Genomic DNA, 16,999 nt, shown 5'->3' with positions numbered 1-16,999 from the left:
GCTCTAAAAATCATTTTCAACAAATACTTATTTTGTTCTTGAAATTTTTACTGCCTGAATTTGTCAACTAATGGATCAGAAGTGATTGGACTGCTTGGAGCTTTTTTCAGTGATAGTCCTGGATGTGAGTTAGGGGGTGCTATCCTGCTGATGAGTCTCACCCCTTCTCTGCCCCTGTGCCTTTAAAAACTGTCCCTGTGTGGGTAGTTGGTTAGAGTGTGATGCTAATAACACCATCGTTGCAGGTTCGATCCCCACATGGGCCACTGTGAGCTGCACCCTCCTTAAAAAAACAAAAACAAAAAAACTGTCCTTATTTTTTCAGGCTGATGTGGTCATCAAGTTTCCTGAAGAAGATGTTCCATCAACTGTCCTGTCCAAGAACCTTTTCACCCCCAAACAGGAAATTCAGGTATATTTCAAAGGGTTTCTCCACTAAACCCAGAGGAGAACTGTGAAATGGGGCAGCAGTGAGAGAGGGCAGCAGACCCCTGGCCGGTGGCTCTGGTTCCTGCTGTAACTTGTTTAAATGATGTTGTAGAGTTTGGTCCTTACCACCCTGTGAATTAGGCAAAGCAAATATCAGTCCTATCCTACCTACAGCTGAAAAAACAGCCCCAAAGAACCCAGTGGCCAGCTCCCAGAAAGCAGATAATTGGAGATAGTATCAGAGCCTGAGTCTGTTTTTCCTAAACATCCAGGGGATTCAGCGCTGAGATCACTGCTTGACAGCTACAGCAAAGCTGGGTTGGGCATTCTTCCTCTCTGCTCCTGCATAAGTCAGGGCTGATGGGGCCGACAGGTGGAAAACTCAAGTGGGAGACCTGGGCTTTCCTCCCCGAGGCAAGTCCTTTCTCTCTCCTAGGATTCACCTTCCCTGCACACAAATATTAGCCATCCCTGTCTATCCAAGCCCACAGGACTGTGGTGAGGCTTAAAATAGATCATGGATAAGGAAAGAAAGGCTTTGAAAAGTTTCTAAAGCACTTTACAAAATAAGCACAATCATTGTCAAACAGTTTGAGCCCTGGTTAAGCAAACAGGAGGATCCACTCAGTGGACTATTGTGCGATCGAGAGAGATGATCACACTGTCATCACGTGGACCCCTACGGATGCATTAATGTGGTGAAGTGTTCCAAGCAGACTCCTTACTCCAATTTCACCACTGAAAAAAGGACGAGGGCCCAGAGGGTGGAGCAGTAGGATTGTGTCTTGTAACTCCTCCTAACGTTGATAGAACATTAAGAATGTAAAATGGTTATATAGGAGAGGCGATAAACCATGATGCTGAAGGGTGTTGGCTGATTCGTAGGGTGGTATCAGTGGCAGCAGTTGCCACGATGTTAGAAATCATTTAATGGCAGTGACAGCAAAGAGGAGCTGAGGTGAAAATTTGAGGAAAAGAAGTCACACGTGGGGCTGCCTCGTCATGGAGCTGGGTTGGCTGGACATTGCGAGCAGGAGAGACAGCCACAAGTTTATACATTGGAGGAAAGTGAAAAATGTTAAATTTGCATGTGTTACAGCTTACAAAGTGTAGTCAAGTACCGTGTTTCATTTGGTCCTTAAAATATCCTCACAAGCCTATTAGGGCTGTCATCTCCGTCCCACCCCCAGTTTTCCAGCAAGAAACTGAGGCAGAGTTGCTAAAGCAACTTGCCCCTGGACGCACAGCCAATATATATCAGTTTGGGCCCAAATAGAGGTCTCTGGACTCTCAGTCCATCACTGCTCTGCTAGGTGACACCATCTAGATGAGCTTCCCAAATATCATCATGTAGAATTGTTCAGCAGAAAAAAACACACAAAGAAATAGCAACAAAATGCTTGCCCAGCTTTCTGGTTCAGTTCTGGAAATCAGGCAGAGCAAGTAAGGGAGAAAGTTTACTTAGGGCTTCCTTCTGTCCTGGAGGCGGTGGGAGGTGGGGTGCAGTGAGTTATGGGTAGAACTGTCCATACTGTGAGACTGTTAAATTTTAAAAGAGGGTGAGGTTAGCACCAGTTAGCTAACTTAAGTGCGGGTAGCAACCTGCAATAGTGCCACCCTGGAAACCCAGAGGCATTATGAAATCCAGAGACCTACCTTGGATGTGTCACCCAAGCCATCCGTATACCTGGGCACCCTCTTTGATACTAGGCAAATGCCACTTGATGGGTTGCATTCTCCAGGACAAAGAGGGCTGGCCAGGTGGTGAGCTGGGACTGGTGTAGTGTCTTTGGAAGGAGACCTTGGGGATCAGAAACCAGCATGAGAAGAGGCAAAAGGCCACAGGGCCATTCATTGCCAGGGGGTTTTAGCCTCTGGGAGTCATTTCGTCTTGACTGTCATTGGCATTTTGGTCCCGGGTATACATGGCAGTCCCCGCTGGGAAGGGCACGTTCTTAAATATTCTTGGTGACTTCTTTTGGCAGCACCTGTTCCGGGAGCCTGAGAAGAGGCCCCCCACCGTGGTGTCCAATACATTCACCGCCCTGATCCTCTCGCCCCTGCTCCTGCTCTTTGCTCTGGTGAGTAGCTGTAATTAGCATGGGCAGCGTGTGGCTGGCGCCAGACTCAGCAGATGTAGCCATTCCAAAGGAGGCTTTGTGCTCTGGCCTCAGCACAGCTCCAAAGGGGTCCAGCAGCTGTGACCTGAACCAGTGGTCACAAACTTGTGGGACAACTAGAATTCCCCACTAAGAGGGAGCAGCTGAATCACCGCTCCGTTAACAAGGGGCATGAGAAAGTACCTAATAGCCATTAAAAATGATGCAAGTGTATGTACTGGGACGCTCTGCGGGGGTGTTCAGAGGAGGTCAAGTGTGAAAAACACAAGACCTGCTGCTGCCAGCGACATGGGTACGGAGGCCCTGCACTTCAGCCCTGTTCGGAGCACAAAACCGTGAACCACGTCAAGTCCTCTAAAGCAAGTGGTACATAAGTTATGGTACATCCACGCTATGGAATAATATGCAGCTTATTAAAGGAATGGATAGATTTATGTGCTGAAATGACAAGATTACCACGGTGTCTTATTGAGTGAAGAAGGTCAGGGGAAGGATAGTATGTTTAGTATGATCACCTTTGTGTAAAAACCTTAAAAAGGCGTCCTCCTCTAGTGTCGGTCACCTTGGAGGAGGACTTTTTATGGAGTACAGAGGAAGGAAATTTTTACCTTTTATACTTTGAAGTACAATTTGAAATACTTTTTTACCAACTCATTTTTTTCTTTGTCTCTTTTCAAAAATTATAAACAGATGCATATCCTCAAACTCGAGAGGATTTTGAGAACTGGATGGAAATTCATTAGATCTTACTTTTGGAAAGTTGCCTGTGTTCCTAATTCATTCATTCATTTTAATAAAGGAATTATGGGTGAATCTAAATCTGAAAAGCATGCCACGAGCTTTCAGAAACCAGACCCTAGGGTATGGGCATCTGTTATCATATCTGAGTGACCAGAATTTCCAAAGGCGTGGAACCCACAGCAAGAGCATTTATCCAACCAGCTGCCGGGAGGTTTATTTTACCAATACTTAGAGAAACTTGCAAGGGTGCCCGTTACTTCATCATAAATGCAGTTTCTGACCTTTCAGCTTCATGGGTTCACCTGTTTCAAAATAGAAAAGTGTGTTGTCATTAAAAATGATGTTCAAGTTTGAGTTACCCAAGCACATTGGAGAGCCGATGTTGGAAGGAATGCCTTTCTAAAGAAAAAAAGAGAACAGTTTTTCCCGAGGACTTTAAATAGGGTAGTTGTCACTTGGAAAAATTCCCTGTCCTTCAAGTATGTGTGAACTTCTAAGCCCTTAGGGCTCTTCGTTGGATTAGCATTGACATGCCATGTGTTGCCTCCCTTTCAAGTTCTAATGTCTTTTTAATTTATTTCTCCCCATCGTTTAGTGGATTCGGATTGGTGCCAATGTCTCCAACTTCACTTTTGCTCCTAGCACGATTATCTTTCACCTGGGACATGCGGGTAAGCGCCCCAGGCTGCTAATTCCACTTAACCTCCTCTGACATTTAGCCTGCCCACGCCAAAGCCCTGTTAAGTAGACCCACAACCTATTAACTGTAATGACTTAATAGTATAACATTTCCCTCTTCCTCCTGGCCTTGTAGGACAGTTAATATGATGATAAACCTGTTTGGGCCATCAGCTTAGAACAGCTGTCATTATATTGTGTTTCATTGTACTAGGCTGCTGTTGGCAGGCCATTTACCCTCATTTAATAGCTCTGTTCATTTCCAGAGATTACTCACTTATCGTATCTTTACATTGCACCATCTTCCTGGATGAAGAGCATTAATGCAGCTTCCAAAGGTTATCTTTCCCCACTGTATCGATCTTCACATACGCTGGCGGCTGTGTCTGGACGGTAATAGAGAACCGTCCATTCCACAGTCAGACATGCTGTCCTGTTATGTTTAGGACCTAAACGTAACAAGACAGTACATTCACAAGTCAGCATTCCAGAGACTTCCGACACTATTGGATCAGTCCGTGTGGTGCCTTACATTTCACTAAGACTTCAAAATTCTTTTCTAATTTCTTTGACTCTTTCAGAAGTCACCCTCTTGTGTCTAGAGTGTGTGGCTCCTGGAGGGGCCCACAGATGAATCCGTTGAAATTCTAGGCAAGTGTGTATCTGTATTTTCCTGGGCAAAGAGAGAGTCCGTAACTTGGATCCGATTCCCACAGTGGTCCATGACCTCAAAAATGGTTAAGAACCCCCGCTATAGTTCATCCGTCATCCTTCTGGGCAAAATTGACGGGATGACCTTTCTCTCCAGCCCAGTTCCTGGATTTGAGTGATAGCTCTCCTGGGTCAGGCTGAGAACAAAACCTGAATATAAATTTGTTTAGAGCCATGACTTTTCTTGGCAGAGTGCTTTTCGTGCACATTCTCTCATTTGATTCTCATCGCAACCCTGATGGGGGTGGTGATCAGGGCAGGAATTATGATCCATGTTTGACAGGTGAGAGAATTTAGGCTCAGAGAAAGTAAGTGGCTGGAAGGGCAGAGCCTTTCCAGAAAGCCTCTCCCTGACTGAAGACCAGAACGCCAGGCTCTCAGTACCCACGCCTGAGCCCTTTTCATTAAGCGCTTCCTTCCGAGTCACAGTGGCAAATTATTCTTAACATTTTTTTAATAAAAAAGAAATTATTTATTTAATCCTAGGTGCTTTCATTCAGAATTTGAAAAATAAAATGAGTCCCAAATATATGACAGTAATGTTTAAAAACAAAACTACTGGGATGGCCGGTTAGGTCAATAGGTTAGAGCGTGGTGCTGGTAGCGCTAACGTGGCTGGTTCAATTCCCGCCTGGGCCACTGAGCTGTGCCCTCCTTAAAAAAAAAAAAAAAAAAAGCCCGACTACATTAAAGAAAACAGTTGTGGGCCCAGAACGTGGAAAATGGAATAGCTGAGGTCTGATTTTCACCTCTGGATTTCTTGGTAGCCAAGGCTAAGAGGCAAGTATATTGAGTTATCTCTTTTCTAGTATCCGACAAAAGGAATAAAACAAGTTAGTCTAGGGTGTCCAGATGGCTCAGTTGGTTAGAGCGTGAGCTCTGAACAACAGGGTTACCAGTTTGATTCCCTCATGGGCCAGTGAGCTGCGCCCTCCACAACTAGATTGAAGACACTGAGCTGCCGCTGAGCTTCAGGAAGGGCGTCTGTATGGCTCAGTTGGTTAGAGCGTGAGCTCTCCACAAGGTTGCTGGTTCAATTCCTGCATAGGATGGTGGGCTGCGCCCCGACAACTAAGATTGAAAACAGCGACTAGACTTAGAGCTGAGCTGCGCCCTCCACAACTAGACTGAAGGACAACGACTTGGGGCTGGTGGGCCCTGGAGAAACACACTGTTCCCCAATATATAAAAAAAAAAAACAAGCTAGTCTAGACACACAGACCTTTTCAGGATCTAGCAGTTCCCACTCCAAGCTGTGCTCTGCCTCCGTGCGTTGTCACTGTTTCATTTAATTGGCTGTCATAATGCCTGTTTTTGCAGCTATGCTGGGGCTCATGTATATCTACTGGACTCAACTCAACATGTTCCAGACCCTAAAGTACCTGGCCATCTTGGGCAGTGTGACGTTTCTGGCTGGCAATCGGATGCTGGCCCAGCAGGCAATCAAAAGGTAAGGCTGGGGGTGGGCCATGGTCCCAGAGTGGGAATAGAAATACTTTGTCAGCTCTGCTCCCCCAACTCTCTGAACAATGGTATGTGGCAAGATGGTTTCATACCCCCATGGGCAAATGTGACACAGTAATCCAGCCCAATACAGAAGCCTTTTAAATCAGAAAAGGGCCTTGGTGGTCCAATTTAAATGTATTAAAATCACAGCCCTTTATGCCCCGATGCATTAGAACAAGAGGAGGAAATAATTGCTTTGTGGAGATTAAAATGGATTAACCAGAATACGTGGCAGATGATAGTTGTGAATGTGCTGCCTGTATAAAAATGTGCTCCGCTGCCACAGAGAATCCTCCTCTGCCCTCCTCCCCTTCCGCAGACAGTGACTCCTCTGTAACCCCCACTGGCACCCAGAGTTATCCTCCTGAGTGTGAGGTCCCTGCTCTTCCCCCCAGAAACTGCCACAGGTTTTATAGGGGTCCCCAGCAGGGAGTACTGCTTAGTAGCCCACACCACGTCACCAAGAACCAGACAATCTCAGGTTTACACATTGGTCACATCTCAATGTGATGGCGACTTGACTTTTGAGCCTGGATTAAAGGCAAATATAATGTCACATAGGTGTTTCTCATTGATTTGACTTTATTAGAACTTGGGTGATTTCAGTCACAGAAAGGTGAATAAGAAAAGGTCAGAACTGCTTTCACCTTTGGAAGTTAGCATTTTCAGACGTGCCCTGCTGTCTCCGCTCCAGGACTTTTGCTGGAAGAATGTAACTCAGTAGTGTAGCCTCCAACGTGGCTGCCAATTAAGTGGGTCAGATCAGAGAGAGGCTTTCTCAGAGACCATTCATTAGCGGGTGGGAGAGCCACACGTCTCAGCCCTGCTCAAGTGTCCATCGTGAGCTTTCTGTCTTCCTCACCATGGAGACCTGGCCCCACCGTGCTCCTGGATGTCCCTGTAGTAATCCAGATGCCACCAGAGCTTCTCTTAGCACTGGCAGTGGCAGTTGGTTCCTTTTCCTGCCCCTCCAGCAGCCTTAACTTGGCAACTGCATTGCATCTGAGAAAGCACCAGGGACTCAGCTGCTTTTTCTAAGCAGAACCCTGTTCCCTCAGAGCAGCCAGTCTAGGCCCCAGGGAGCCAAAAGGCTGTGCTCTACTGAGTTCTTCTTTTTCTGGAAGTTGCCCACACAAGACAAACAAAATCAAGGGGAAACGGGTGTGGAAACCACCTGATTTATCGTGTTTCCCCTAAAATAAGACCTAGCCGGATGGACCATCAGCTCTAATGCGTCTTTTGGAGCAAAAATTAATATAAAACCTGGTATTATATTATATTACATTACATTACATTATATTAGACCCGGTCTTATGTTAAAATAAGACCGGGTCTTCTATGAATCTTTGTTCCAAAAGATGCATTAGAGCTGATGGTCCAACTAGGTCTTATTTTTGGGGAAACACAGTAGATCTGCTTCGCAGGACTTCCTAATCTGGAATCTGAAAATTACGTACATTTTCTGGGGAAAGACTATGATTCCCACCTCCTCTTCCCGCCCCCACACATCCCATACAGAAAGTTAAAGCCCGCGCAGTATTGCCGCCTAGAATGTCTAACGTGAGTCCTAGAACGAACTCTGCCACTGGGAAAAATCAGTGACCCTAACGGAAGCTCTGGTTGTTGGTTTGCCATTTCTTTCCTCAGCTTATTTCTCTTCTCACTGTCTTTTCTTGATTCTCAACCCCTCTTTCCTTTGGCAGGATCGCTGCAGAGCAGAGCAGTAGATTGGCAAAATATAGGACATTACGGTAAAGATGAAGGGCGGACTGGTCCCGGAAGCAGGGCGCCTTTTCCATCTTGCCCGCCTCCTGCATGTCAGTTTTTATCTAGTTCCTCCCCACCCCTCCCTAAGCCAAAGATGTATTGTGAGGCCATTTCCCCACTTCCTGGACCAGATGTGACTGTACCAGGGCAAAAGCCAAAGCTCCCTGAGTTAGCCCAGCTGATGGGTAACTGCAGCAGAGCAACCTTGGCCTGGCTTTGAATGGGTGACTCCATCCTCCCACTGTCCCATGGGTACTTTCTAGACAGCAGCTCCTTTCTGTTTATGGGAGAACAGAGTTGAGGACAAGTCAGACCCAACCTTGGACTTAAAAGGGCATCCACATTCATTATATTACAGTCCCATGGCAAATCCTGGCACACCTTGTCACTGTTTCTGGGACATTTGTAACACTAACCTCTGGTTGGGCCAAACAGTGTGGTTTGGTGAGACTTCTGGCCACAGATCAAAGCCAGCATCAGAACCCAGGTCCTGGAGCTCAGGGTATGGGTTCAGGGCTGCTCCCTATGTGACTTAAATGTCATATGAAATGTCACCCATTCTCCATTCAGGTATTAATCCTAGTGCCAGGACGGAGACGGAAGCAAGGTGAAGGGAGGGAAGGAGAGAGTGTCCAGTCAGCGTCAGTGAACGGCCCCTCTAAACAGGGATCAGCAAACATTCTCTGGAAAAAGCCAGATAGTATTTTAGGCTTCGCCGGCCGTACGGTCTCTGTTCCAACTACTCAACTCTGCCACGCTAATGTGACTATGGGAACACATGAGCATGGCTGTGTTCCAATAAAACTTTATTTACAAACACAGGTGGTGGGCTGGATTTGGTGCTGACCCCTGTGCTAAACCAACAAAGAGGAGGGAGGCATTTGAATTTCCTAGTCATGTCCCCTCTCGTCCCCTGCTGTGGAGATGGCTTTCCCTGCCAGAACAACAGTACCGTCTAATTTTAAATCCTCTGAAAACAGGAGAAATCAACAACAGCACAGAATGTAGAGCCTTTTCACTAATGTGTGAGCAGAGGCTGGAACATCTAGTCCTCAACACAGAAAGAAACTACGTTTGTTTTGGTTCTGTTTTTCTTCAGGTTCAACCTGTATACAGTAAAATTCCCCCTTTTTTAGTACAGTTCTGTGAATTTTGACAGATTTACACAGTCGTGAGAGCAGCATCTGAGTCAAGATACAGACTGTTTCCATAGTCCACAAAGTGCCCCCGTGTGCCCTTTCTCCCCACCATGGTGGTTCCATTTAGTTTTGTCCTAAGTTATGCTTGCCCTGTCTGAGATTTGCTTTTGGAACTAGTCCTTTCTGCTAAATGTTGAGCTCTTTAATTCTTGAAAGTAACTCTGGATTGATTTTGTTTTCTTGATTTTTGGATAATCCGCCCCCACCCTGCTACCCCCAAATCATACCACTTGAAAGAGAGGAAGGTCACCTGATCATTTGGATGCTTGGGACTTCTGAGATTGGGACCTCGTATTTTAAAGGGAAGTCCCTGGTCGCTAAGTGCTTTGGATCTGAGGACAGGCGTTCATTTGATCCGGCATGACTTAGCCAAGATAGAGGCTTGTGGGCCACTGTCCTTCCAGCTGTTCTTCTTTCATACTCATGCTGCCCTGTCCGTGTGATGAACATTTTGGAACCCACACACGTTAAAGTACCTGGGAACCTGGGAATGTTTGCAGGGAATTAGGGGTACTCACTGTGGCCCCCAGGATGAGTTCTGTGCCTGTGCGTGCCTCTTGGAACTGTTGATTAATTGGTTTAGAGCCTGCCATTCTGGAAGATGGCGTCATGACATCAGCCCTCATCACTGGATATAGCTGCCTACGAAGGACAGCGTGTGTGTCACCACCCTGCCTCTGCTTGCCAGAGCCGCCCGAATCATATACCTGCTGCTGGCCCCCTCCTGGTGGCACAGTGTCTGTCTAGACTGTCATTTCCGTTGTCGTGTTTCCCCGTTACTTCTTGGAGTCTAGGGAAAGGCAACCTTGGGGAAAGAAGGAATAAACAGAGTAAGTGTTTTTATCCCCTCTTCAAATTTCTCTGTGAGCTGGGTCCCATTTTTGAGAATCATTCTTTCTTAGGTTTAGACACTGATTCTGACCTTTGGCGAGAACACAACCTCATGGCAGGAATATGGCGCAGGTTTCTGTACTGAGCGCTCACAATGTTACCTTCCAAGTTATGTAAGGTGGGCGGACCTGGAGTCTGGGAAATTGAAGATGATCATCCTCTGTTCATCTAGTCGAAATTTACACTGTCTTTTTGGCCTTGCACTGTGAGAGGTGTGCCTGGAATTACCTGATCTCAGATTTTCACACACTACTTTCTTAGTTATCGTCAGGTTTGTTTCATTGTTTTTCTTTAAGTTGTCGTCAGCTTTAGTTTGAACTAGCTGTCTCACCTTCTTTTCTGAAATGAGACGGGGCATAAATAAATAGAATAGAAAAACAATTATTCCCTTACTAATGGGACCTTGGTCTCTCTGTTGTCACCAGTTAGGAACTGTAACAGTGAATTTGAAACCGTCAGTAATTTTGTATTTGTCCCCATTTTCTTTCAGAACAGCACATTAGTTCCAGAGAAAGGAAGGAAATTCTGAAACCTGAAATGAATGTCAAGAACAATTCACAGTTTGAAGAGAGGAATGAAAAAAAACCCTTTATTTAAAAAGAAAGTTGAAATTGTGGTTATACTTTCGCTTGTTTTTCTGTCGCCCCAACGCAGAGCCGACACCTGCGAACCCAGATACTCTGTTTCTTTGGCATGGTGCCCTAGCAGGATGCTGGGAATATTCGTAACTTACCCAGACGTTGCCTTTGACAAGTTGAAGTTTGTAATGAATCTGTTTGGGAATAAAGAGGATAACGCGATCAAAGGCTTGACTGAGAGTTTATTCTAGTACTTTTGGACTGATGGGACCCCTGCACACACGAGGACTTAGCTGGGAAGTACTATTGACACAATGGCCCAGGTGTTTCTCATGGTCCCTCCCACCTCATTCTTACCAGACGTGAGCATTGGCTAGAAAAGCCAGTGTCCTTTCTTCTTCCCCAGCTGTCTGCATAGGAGCCCAGTTAGTATCTGAAGCCTGTGCTTTTGCCTGGAAAGTTTGGTCTCTGTATGCGGTAGGTAAGGGAAGGGATTGTCTTAAAAGAAGGCTGACCACGTGGGTCGTCTCAGGCTCTCAGGATCACACACATCTCAAGAATGCGCCTTTTGTAGTTGTGCCCAGGACCACCGTCACAGGGAGGTTATCTAATCCCTCAGAGGAGTAATATCGAGTAGTGTGGGTCCGTGCATAGACGTCAGTGGCAGGCCAACCTGTGGTTCTCACTTACTAGGGTGAGGGATTGTGGGCGAGTGGCTTCACTCCTGTGAGCCTCCTTTTTTTCTTCTGTAAAAGAGAGATAATAACAGTACCCACCTCATCTGACTGAAGGAGTTTCACGCATCCAAAGGCTTCTCTCAGTGCTTGGCGTCTTTCCTAACTGGCCCAGACTCATGTTCTTTGGCTCGTTGCCCGTCATTCTATTAATCGAAACCTAACATACATTTAGATAACCTAAAATGCGGGTAATCTTAACAGTATTGAATTTGGGGTAATAGAAATTTGGTTCAGATGCCTTTCCCATTTAGCTGGATTTCACTGCAGTGAAAATTGGGATTTGGAGGAAAAGGGAAAGGAGATTCTGGAACTCTACTACTTCTGAGTGGGATTCTGCAGGCAAGAGGGCGACGTGGGCAGGTGCAGAGGTGCCTCTAAAATGGGAAAGGGGCCTCACCTTTCCCAGAGGTTGCAAACTGGTGGCCCATGGATACATTTTATTTGATTTATAGTGTCGTTGTTTTTTTAAGTTGAATTGGTTGCTAACATTTACAACTTGAGAAAGCTCATACAAAACTCTAGGTTTGGGGTTTTGGATTCTCTTGAAAAAATCAGAGTTGGCAGCGTGGGGCCTGCTTCCTGCATGGGAACAATCAGCTGGAGCTGAACTACAGGTGCTCCCTTTGGATGGGGCCTGCACGCGTGTGCCACAGCCCCACCCCTCACAGGTGTCAGTTCTACGTATCACACGTGCTGTTCACCTGCCGACTTCGCTCGGTTGATACCTGCCTGGCTCCTGTGGACAGCTAGGACGGGAGCCTTGCGTTTTTTCAACTGTTAGCTTATCCCACCCTGAGAGGAAAGGGTGATATTGGTCCCCCATTGCTGTTGGGTGGCTTCTTGTCTCCCCTTAGGTATGCTGGGACCTCAGCAGCTCAGGGGGGGGGGGGGGGGGAAGGGATGAGAGCATGGGGAGCCCACCCTGCTGGGACTTTCACACCTGTAACCAGACCTGTACACTTGTGGAAGGCAGACCGGATGAGGCCTGATGAGCAGTGGTGTAGAGCCAGGGAACTAGTGCCTCAGGATACAAGTACAGTGCCTGGAGGAAAGGAGGCCAGGAAATAGCTTCCTGGAGAAAGGGCTGGCAAGGCTAGGGACCACCAAGGCTGGTTCAGGGCTGGCCTGCAGACCCAGAGGGAACTGGAGAATAAAGCAACGGCAAGACATTTGCTACGTGCCAGGCTCTGTGCTGTGTCTAGAGCTACAACAGTGACCAAGACAGATACATTTCCTGCCCTGGGTCCACTTACAACCTGGAGGGGACAGGGGAAAGGGACCAGAGAGATTACAAATGTGAGAAGGGCTTCAGAGGAAGCAATTTTTATCTCAGGTGTTGGGAAGGCTAAGCTGACACGTGAAGGACAAAAACGAGCCTTCGCAGAGCTGGGGAAGAGCATTCCACGCAGAGTATCAACATAGGCAAAGGCTCTGAGGCAAGGTCTTGGCATATTTGAGCTGGAAGTAGGCCAGTGCAATAGGCTATAGTTAGCAAGGAGGAGAGTATCCTCGGAAACCTGAACAAATAGGGCTGTGGCAAAGGGAATAGATTTTATTTTAGGACCAATGACAAATTTTAGGGAACTTGAATTTTATGCTGGGACATAGCAGAGGTAGAAACACCTCACGTGCTCTCTGGCCCTCCCACCGGGTAGAGCTTCTTGAAGGGCTCTCAGCTCTTAGCTCCGGAGCAAGTCTGCAGGGGAGAATTTGCTTGCGTGGAGCCTAATAGTGGGTCTGGGAAGGCTGGAACCAACAGCAAGCCTGACTCATAACTTACGAAATCCCCTGGATTCGTTGCTCAAATTATTCGCTACTGACAAAGATTCTTTGCTTGATCAAACTTGAGTCAGGCTCCTGCACGAAGCCTCTAGGCCCATCTGTGCACTTCCTTGTAAAGCAAGAACCCTGCAAAGTCAGTTTAACCAGAACCCCCACCCTTGGTATCTGATCACCATGATATCTGATACGGTTCCTCACCCTCTACCATTCCTCAGGTGATGTCTGATCACCCTGGCCTGTTTTCAGCAAGAATCCTGTTAGGTCGGTTTAGCCAGAATCCCCCTTACTCCTGATGTTCCTTATTATAGTAATTTTCCATTCACTGATTTCCACCCTGCTTCTTGGCTATAAGTTCCCGCTTGCCTATGCTGTATTTTGGAATCAAGCCCAGTTCTATACTGAGGTCTCTTTTCCTCTGTTGCCATAGTCCAGAATAAAATTGGTTTTAACCACTTTAACTGTTGCGTATCTCTGGTTTTTCTTTGACACCACAGTAGTGCAGGACCTTCTTGAAGGAGTGGTAAGCACAGCAGTTTAAAGTCCAATTGAACTGCTCTGAATACCCTGCTTCACTGTGTGTCCTTAGGTACCTTTCTTTACCTCTCTGGGCCTCAGTTTCCCGTCAGTAAAAATAGGGATGATACCTCTGAGGTATCCTGAATCCATTATAAGGATTAAATGAGGTCACACCCAAACCACAGTGCCTGGCACTTATCGTTGACGGGTTTCTCTGATTAGTGTAGATATTATCGTCCTTATTTTCTGTGTGTTGTTAGCAGGAGCCCAGTAAACAGTTTGTACCAGGTCCACATGTGTCTGTTTGTTCTCTCTCTCTCTTTTTTTTTTTTAACTTTTATGTATTTTAAGTGTGTTTTTCCAGGACCCATCAGCTCCAAGTCAAGTAGTTGTTTCAATCTAGTTGTGGAGGGCATAGCTCACAGTGGCCCATGCAGGGATCGAATTTGGCAACCTTGTTGAGAGCACCGTGCTCTGACCAACTGAGCTAACCTGCTGCCCCTATTTGTCCTCTTAAATTCACTTGATTTCCCCAGCTCGCATTTCCTGAGGGGCCTGGAGTCTTGAAACCACACAAGAGGATGCCCTGGAATCAGGAATCAGTCCCCAGCTTTGCCCCCTCCTGGCTGAGTCACCTGACCTCTCACCTGTCTGTGAGGCCGGCGCCCTGCTCTCCCTTTCTCCAGAGGGCTGCGGTAGGGAGCAAAGGAAGTAATGCGTGGGAAACCTCTTTGTGAACTTTAAGTTAATACAAACATCAGCTGTTATTAAAAGCGATGAGTGCCCCATTGATTAGAGCATTTCTTTAGGGGGAAAAAAATAGCAGTTGGTCTTAAGTAGGAACCCCACGGGAATGGGAAGCTCCCAGAACCTCTGCTGAGAGGGGTTAAGTCTTTTAAGACGCCATTAGCGTCATCGTTAATGGAGATAAAGCACCGGAATAGTTGCCATCATGGTTTCTGCCTTTATAATTGCATTCACCTCGAGAACCACAAGTAGCTACGGGTCCCGGTGGCCATTAGTTCATTTGAAAAACTAATTGGAAGTTGAGAGAGCCCTCAGTGTTTGCTTTTGTCAGGACAGGCGGAGGAAAGAGATGAGCAGGTGGGTCTGGGGGCAAGAGGGGCTCCGGGCTGGCCCCATTCAGCCGTCTCCTCCTTTGTTCTCCTTCCTTGGCAGGTCCTCGGCTGCCCGCCTTTCTTGGTTGAAGTGGACTGCCGGCCCTCAATAGCCAGCCTTCTCCTCTGGAGGGGGCTTTTGTTTCCCCATTGTTGGTATTGTCTCCTCAGCAGAGCCGCCAGCGGCCCCCTGCTGAGACTTTCCCACGCTTTACATTCTTTCTTGGAGGATAAACTGGGGGCTCCCAGGGAGAGCAGGTGGTCTAAACCCGTGAAGAACCGAGTTGGCTGTGCGGTTCTGTTCTGGTGCCGGGAGGAGGCACTGCGTGTCCCCAGCTGGAAAATGATGGGGGTGGCATTGCTTATGTCTTGAGTCCCCATCATCCCTAAAGGGCTACGATTCTTCTTGTATTTTTAATCAGAACAGACTTCGCCATCATCCAGACTTTTCACTTTTTTTTAGACTTAATTTACTTACTTTACTTACAGTAAAATGTACAGATCTTATGAGATCAATGAGTTTTTACATCTAACTACACTAGCGTAACCATTTCCTAAATCAAAATATAGAACATTTGGATCCACCCAGAAAGTCCCCAGATTCTAATAAGAGTCATGCGTAGGGTTGGTGATCTGGGGAAATATCTGGCCGAGGTGAAATGGTTCATGAATAGAAAACATTGAGTAATCACTGACATAGAGACTTCTGGTCAGTGGCTTCAGTTCTTGGCCTTTACAGCAAAACTTCTCAAAAGAATGATCTCTACCAGCGCTGGCCAATAGAAATATAATGCAAGCCACGTACCCTGTTTCCCCAAAAATAAGATCTAGCCGGACAATCAGCTCTAATGTGTCTTTTGGAGCAAAAATTAATATAAGACCTGGTATATTATATTATATTAATTATATTATACCCGGTCTTATAGTAAAATAAGACCGGGTCTTATATTAATTTTTGCTTCAAAACATGCATTAGAGCTGATTGTCCGGCTCAGTCTTATTTTCAGGGAAACACAGTAGATGATTTTAAATTTTCTAGTAACTTCAATAAAAAAGGTGAAAAAGAAACAGGTGAAATTAATGTTAATATGTTATTTAACCCAATATGTCCAAATTATTACTTTCACATATAATCAATATTAAAATTTTTGAGCTATTTTGTATGGTTTTTTCATATTGTCATTGAAATTCAGTGTCTATTTTACACTTACGGCACATCTCAGTTTGTATTAGCCACATTTCAAGTGTTCAGTAGCCACTTGTGGCAGGTGGCCACCATATTAGACAGCTAGGTCTGTAATCACCAGCTCTGATTCGTCTCCTACCATTTGCTCTTGAACCCACTCGAGTCAGGCTTTTGCTTCCATCACTCCACCCCATTTGTTCTTGCCAAGGTCATCAGTGGCTTTTACGGGCACTTCCATGGTCAGCTGTCAACCGACTGGGCCCATCAGCAGCATTTGGTACAGTAGATCACTCCGTTCTTCTTGAAAGACCTTTTCTAGTCGGCTTCTGGAATTTCTCTCTTCTGGTTTTCCTACTAGCTCACTGCCTGGTCCTTCTCAGTCTCCTTTGCTGGCTCTTCACCTTTCCTCCAGACTTTAAATGCAGGAGTGCTTCCGGGTCAGTCCTTAGACCTCGTCTCTACTCTTTCTGTACTTCTTCCTTGGTGATCTAACCCACTTTCCTGATTTAAAAAAACCATCTAAATGATGACAGTTGCCAAACGAAACTGGCTGCCCAGACCTCTCTTGACTCCAGACTTGTAAATACAGGTGCCCCCTGGACATCCACTTTTGGGCCTTTAATAACAGCTCAGAACTCCCCATGTCTAAACCCATCTCCTGATTCTTCCCCCACCCCGAAAACTCCTAAATGGCAACTCCATCCTTCCAGTGGCTCAGGCCAAAAACTTTGGTTCATTCTTGACTTGTCTCTAATCCCCACACTCTATCCATCAGCCAATGAGTTCTAGCTACCCTAAGAATGTATCCAGAATTTGACCCTGTCCCAAAGTGACTTTAAATGCAAGTCAGATCATGTCGTTGGGCTTAAACTCTGTGATGGCTTCAGTCTCACCAAGGCTGAGATCCAAAGCCCTTACCATGGCCTCAAGGGTCCTCCTGAGCTGGCCTCCTGCTCCGTCTCAGCTTCCTTCCCTTCTTCCCATGCCCTTGCTCTCTTCTAGCCACACTGACCTCCTTGCTCTCCCCTCCTTCCCCTCTC

At 46.3% G+C, this 16,999-nt stretch overlaps 1 protein-coding gene across 2 annotated transcripts in view; it reads left to right on the top strand.

The window, feature by feature from the left end:
* RPN2 (ribophorin II) overlaps nucleotides 1-10,847 on the top strand; it is a 54,445-nt gene extending 43,598 nt beyond the window's left edge. The window contains exons 13-18 of one of the 2 annotated variants that reach the window (XM_019750213.3): nucleotides 326-412; nucleotides 2,415-2,510; nucleotides 3,886-3,961; nucleotides 6,000-6,129; nucleotides 7,889-7,936; nucleotides 10,533-10,847. In XM_019750213.3, the coding sequence (XP_019605772.2) occupies nucleotides 326-412; nucleotides 2,415-2,510; nucleotides 3,886-3,961; nucleotides 6,000-6,129; nucleotides 7,889-7,936; nucleotides 10,533-10,545 (450 nt within the window). In that variant the 3' untranslated portion in view covers nucleotides 10,546-10,847. The remainder of the gene's footprint in view (nucleotides 1-325; nucleotides 413-2,414; nucleotides 2,511-3,885; nucleotides 3,962-5,999; nucleotides 6,130-7,888; nucleotides 7,937-10,532) is intronic. The other variant, XM_019750214.3, reaches the window with a different exon arrangement.
* Nucleotides 10,848-16,999: the final 6,152 nt, after the last annotated feature.

The sequence above is a fragment of the Rhinolophus sinicus genome, chromosome 13, assembly GCF_057876585.1.
Source record: "Rhinolophus sinicus isolate RSI-liver-muscle chromosome 13, RSI-T2T, whole genome shotgun sequence".
NCBI classification, from domain to species: domain Eukaryota; kingdom Metazoa; phylum Chordata; class Mammalia; order Chiroptera; family Rhinolophidae; genus Rhinolophus; species Rhinolophus sinicus.
Note: the sequence above shows the minus strand (reverse complement) of the source record. Positions and strands in the feature narration are given on the sequence as shown.